Source organism: Juglans regia, chromosome 12 (genome assembly GCF_001411555.2).
Source record: "Juglans regia cultivar Chandler chromosome 12, Walnut 2.0, whole genome shotgun sequence".
Lineage (NCBI taxonomy): Eukaryota > Viridiplantae > Streptophyta > Magnoliopsida > Fagales > Juglandaceae > Juglans > Juglans regia.
The window spans coordinates 19,248,706-19,254,021 of NC_049912.1; the positions used below are offsets into that span (position 1 = coordinate 19,248,706).

Genomic DNA, 5,316 nt, shown 5'->3' on the forward strand with positions numbered 1-5,316 from the left:
GGACCCCCTCCACCTGCACCCCGTTATCCGGGACGAGGTCCCCCACCCCCGCACTCCTAGGATGGGGGGCAGGGTTGAAAATCACTACCCCGCCCATGCGGGGGGGCGGGGGCGGGCTACCCCACCCCGTAGGGGGCGGGTAGCACGCCTACTTTCTAACATTCCTCACCAATCATGGCATTGTGCATCGTAAATCTTGCCCACATACCTCATAGCAAAATGGACTTGTTGAGAGGAAATTGAGACATATTCTAAAAACTGGTCTTACCTTATTGGCACATTCTCATCTCTCTAATAAATATTGGCCTGATGCATTCCTAGCTGCAATTCACATTATAAATAGATTGCCCACTCCTACTATAGACTACACTTGTCTTTACTCTAAATTATACCACAAGGAAAACAGCCTTCTAAGTAGCCAATTGAAGGTGAGTCCCCTTACCCTCTCCTTGAGAGTATTTCTCTTCTTTCTCCATCTTTATCTATGTCAACTTCTTCTACAGATTCCATTGCATCAAAACTTAGCCACAATTCTTTTTCCCTTATATCATGTGATCCCACAACCTCTGCCCATCCACCTGACTCTACCCTTGTTACAACATCTACTCCTGCTCCCTCTCATCCAATGCTCACCAGGTCCAAAACAGGTACTCACAAACCTAAACAATTTCCTGACTTTACCCTCTATCATACTCCTAGACACCCTTTTGTCCTTCACCACTCCTTAGCTGAGTCTGAACCAACTTCTTATAACAAGGCTGTTGTAGACTCGAGATGGCACAAAGCCATGTGTACTGAGTTTGAAGCTCTTCCAACAATACATGGACCTTATGCCCTAGGCCTGCTTCCTAAAACATCATTAGAAACAAATGGGTTTACAAGATTAAACAAAAACCTGATGGGAGTATAGAGAGGTTTAAGGCTCGGCTACTGGTTTAGGGTTATGAACAACAGAGTGGAGTTGATTATACTGAGACATTGAACATTCAGTCCTGCTACAAAACCCTCTACAACCTGAGTTATACTTATTATTGCAATCCATTTTAAGTGGGATATAAGGCTACTTGATGTCTTCAATGTACATGGAGACTTATTGGAGGAGGTGTTCATGGAACAACTTCAAGGTTTTATTGATCCTTAACACCCTAATCATGTGTGCAGATTACATAAGATCCTCTATGGCCTTAAGCAAGCTCCTCGACCTTGGTTTACAAGACTTTCCACCTTTACTTAACATTGGCTTTAAAGGTTCTCACGTTGACACTTCTCTCTTTATTTATACTTTTGAAGACATCACTTTTTACTTGCTTGTTTATGTTGATGATCTTATTATCATGAGTTCCAGTTCTACCGCTATTAGCTCACTGATTCTAAGACTGCAACATGAATTCTCAGTCAAAGATCTTGGGCCACTTTGTTTTTTTCTTGGGATCCAAGTCTCTCGCACAGCACAAGGCTTGCATCTTTGTCAGACCAAGTACATTTATGATATTTTGCATCGAGCACACATGGCAGAGGCCAAACCAACACCATCACCATGTCCATCTGGCTCTAAACTATCAAAGTTTGATGGCTCTCCCTTCTCTGATCCAAAAGAGTACAAATGCATCGTTGGTGCGCTCCAATCAATTGCATTTGCTGTCAATCAATTGTGCCAGCACCTTCACTCCCCCACCACGACTCAAGGTTCTAAGATACCTTGAGGGCACTGCTGATCATGGTCTTCTGTATACCTCTACCTCACTCCAACTGAATGCATTTTGTGATGATGATTGGGCTGGCAGCCCTGATGATCATCGATCCACCTCAGGCTCTGCTATATTTCTCGATAATTGCTTGATCTCCTAGAGTGCTAAGAAGTAGAATGTGGTTTCTCGATCAAGTACAGAGGCAGAATATTGTTCCCTTGCTCTCACAATAGCTGAACTCTATTGGCTCAGGATGCTCTTTTCTAAAATTGGCATTGTTCTCCCAATGGTTTCTGTGCTATGAAGTGGACTATCACTTTGTACGAGAGAAGGTCTTAAACTGTGACATTTTGGTGAAGTTTATCTCTACTGACGATCAAACATCAGACATTTACACCAAGGGTCTTTCTTCCCAGCACTTTCTTAAACTCAAATCCAAGTTAATGGTGGTTCCTCCCCACATTAACTTGCGGGGGCATGTTAAAGTATGTGCTGATGATAACCATGACGAATACAAATCCTTATCACAACAAGATATGATTTGGTCTCTACTCGTTATCACTTAGCTGTTGGATGTACTTATATCTTGTATCTCTTGTATTTTAATCTTATTAGGTTGTTAGTTTAGTAACTTACTCTTTACATGATGTAATCGATTTAACCAACAATACAATACAAGTTTTGGCAACTTGCCAAACCATTATTTTCTGTTCTTTGTTTTACTAAACTGATAACACTAGTTTTTACTCAACCTAAACATTTTTCATGTGGTTTTCTCGACATAAGTTATGTTAATAACATAGTTTGTTGTTTCACTAACCAAGAAAAGTAAAAGGGTAAACAAGTCACATACTAAAACTTGAAAATAGCGGCACCACTTGATGGCTTGGAAGCAAAAACATAGAGGCCAAGATCGTCCTTGTTAATGATCCCTTTTTCAATCCTTGATTGGTAGAACCGTTCCTGATACACAACCAAACCAAGTTGTATCGAATCTCAAACAATTGCTTGTTCCAAACAATAAGGGTGAAATTTCTTTTGAGAATGTTTGGTTTACATAGAGATCTTACAAAAAAACCTTAGAAACTGACGTGGGTACGCTAGATTATAAAGTACATTTTATTGTAAAATAAATATAAACGAATCACTTTAAGTTTCGTCAGCATATAAACTTACTTTTGTAAGATCTTTGTATAGACCTGACACTTTTGATTTCTTTTTGGGACAATAGAAAACGAACCTTCAAATTGAAGATGAATTGTGGGACAATGCTCTCTTTCACTAAAGCGACAGCACAACCACCCCATCCAGCTCCTGTAAGCCTTGCCCCAAGGGCACCATGTTCCCGACATATATTTACAAGTTCTTCCAGCTCAGGGCAGCTGGTTATAAGAAAACAAATAAAAAAAGTGAATACCAATGTATGATGTGAAATAGGCAGGGATTTTTCCAAGAGGAATAGCTATTGCAGACTATACAAATAGTAATGAATTTAAAGTTTTAACGAAATCCTTCAAAAGCAACAGAGATTTCGCCTGCATTCGTCTCTCTCTCTAAGTACAGAGGTTTCAACACCAAAAGTAGATGTTCATGATGAGTTTTTCATAAATGCTCCATTTTCGCTAAAAGAACATTCAAATGTGCAATGCTTATGAAGAAAATCATTAACATACGAGCTGCAAATTTATAATGTTCACATCTTTTTATGAAGTTTTTACTAATAATGAGAAAGTAGTAAGAGTACGTGCATGTGCATGTGCATTATGGAAGATGGATTAGAACATTTTTACCTGCACTCATAAAAAACACTGCAGCTGTAATGGCTCTCATTCATAAGGTCGCCAAGCTTCTTCAGCTTGTCCTCCTCACTAGAAAAACAATTATGCGAATTGTAGTCTCAAGAAAACAGGACTTGGATGATAACATGAAAAGGTTTTACAGAATGCAAATATTGAATAGCAGGGAATCTAGGAAGACTCAAAATATAATAAGAACAAAAAACAAAATCACCCAAACCACAAAGTTATATTGGGAGAGAGAGCTTGATTCAAAAACTAAATTTTAGTTCTCAAGTCCAAACCCAGTGCATAATATTCAAATGCGTATAAAAGAACAACAGCAACTCGTGTCACAAACATAACAATCAGGAACATATAATGCACATATCATGGTGACTATGTATTATGCTGGACATCAACAACCCTCCTCTTTCTTAGCTTAGACCAGCCTAGAGAATGGATTATGACAATAAGGGATGACATGGGCAGAGTTGTGTGCATTTATAAATGTTTGATCACAACTAGTAAAGCTCGATAGCATTCATGAGTGTGAAATCATAGGATAGAAACAAGATGCACCAAATGAGAATATGAACCAAAAAACTGAAGCATGTATAAGTACAGAAAAAAAAAAACTAGGTTCAATAGATATTTTGTACCTTAACTCTGATGCCACAGTATCCTTGAATGCATGTACTCGTTTGGCCTCGGAATACACATGAGACGCTCGCTGAAGATAAGTTCGTCATAAATAAAGAATATTTTGAACCAGAAATGAACAAAGAAATCACTTTCTGATTATTGAACCGCATTCCAAGACATGCTATTCAAAGGGTTAAAAAAAAAAGATGAAGTTTGACTAATAAATTACTAATACTATATTTATGTAGCAATTAACCATTCTGAATATCATAAGAAGGATTAGTAATAAGATGCTGGTACAGGACCATAAGGTGATTAGACCTGGGGGAAACAACAGAGAAAGCTGCCGTCGGAATTATTATAGCCCCCACCCCTTCCTTTTTTTGCCATTTTAGAAAACTACAATAATCCAGAGTCATGAAGTTTGCATGTCCCAAACAATACAAATCATGAACTTTTTTTTTTATGTAGATTAGGGGCCAATAAGCATGACTGTATAGATTCGTAAAGAAGAAACCTCGGCAAGTGGCTACCCAACTACAACACATTAAATTTAGGATTCAGCAGACATTTTAAACCAGTTGGCCCTGATTCAACTGGCTTGTTGGCATGGTGAGTCTTTGAATCCAGGCCTATGTGATATGTGCGCACACACCCATGCAATCTAAAGCACATGCATGCAAGAACTGGCAGTGGTTTTGTTTTTAAATCTAATATGTGCTTTAATTTTCTATCATTTTTTATTAATGTATCTTTATTACTATTATAGTAGCCCCTCAAAAAAGGTATTAACAATACTTATAAAAAAAAAAAAGGTATTACAAATTCATATATAATATCCCTTCTCTGCCCCACTTCGCTCCACTCTTTTTTTAGTGATAATTAAAAGCACAAAACATGTCAAACAAGATTCATAATTTTCAAATTGTAAATTTGTTATGAAATGGGTTAAAAGTAGCTAGCTTGCCATCAGTGTACTACAAACAAGGAACTACCTGATGTAACTTAAAGTGTTTGGCAGCTTTCAATACATCCAAAGAAGATGGAGAATTTCCAAAAATGGATGGCAGCTTTTCCACAGTGACCATCTCAATCTCTTCAGCCATATATGGTTCTTCTTTCAGAAACTCCTTATGAAAGACAAGAGTTTAAGCATATACACAAATTTAGAATATCCAAGAAACATATATCAACTCATAACATATTTT

General features: G+C 37.9%; 1 protein-coding gene across 1 annotated transcript; it reads right to left on the minus strand.

Moving 5' to 3' along the window:
* Window positions 1-2,356: 2,356 nt before the first annotated feature.
* LOC118343989 (galactokinase-like) lies at window positions 2,357-5,235 on the minus strand. Its single transcript, XM_035683661.1, has 5 exons — window positions 5,104-5,235; window positions 4,126-4,196; window positions 3,479-3,556; window positions 2,929-3,070; window positions 2,357-2,651 (listed from the first exon to the last, which is right to left on the minus strand). The coding sequence occupies exons 1-5, from the start codon at window positions 5,212-5,214 to the stop codon at window positions 2,541-2,543; spliced, it is 513 nt and encodes a 170-aa protein (XP_035539554.1). The 5' UTR covers window positions 5,215-5,235; the 3' UTR covers window positions 2,357-2,540.
* Window positions 5,236-5,316: the final 81 nt, after the last annotated feature.

What these genes read in the sequence shown, in the direction of transcription:
- LOC118343989 (XM_035683661.1), bottom strand. Translation starts at nt 5,214, where the DNA reads ATGGCTGAAGAGATTGAGATGGTCACTGTGGAAAAGCTGCCATCCATT. An exon ending in ACTGTGGCATCAGAGTTAAG is followed by an intron (nt 3,557 to 4,125) that starts GTACAAAATATC and finishes TTGTTTTTCTAG; the next exon opens with TGAGGAGGACAAGCTGAAGA. An exon ending in AGTGTTTTTTATGAGTGCAG is followed by an intron (nt 3,071 to 3,478) that starts GTAAAAATGTTC and finishes TCTTATAACCAG; the next exon opens with CTGCCCTGAGCTGGAAGAAC.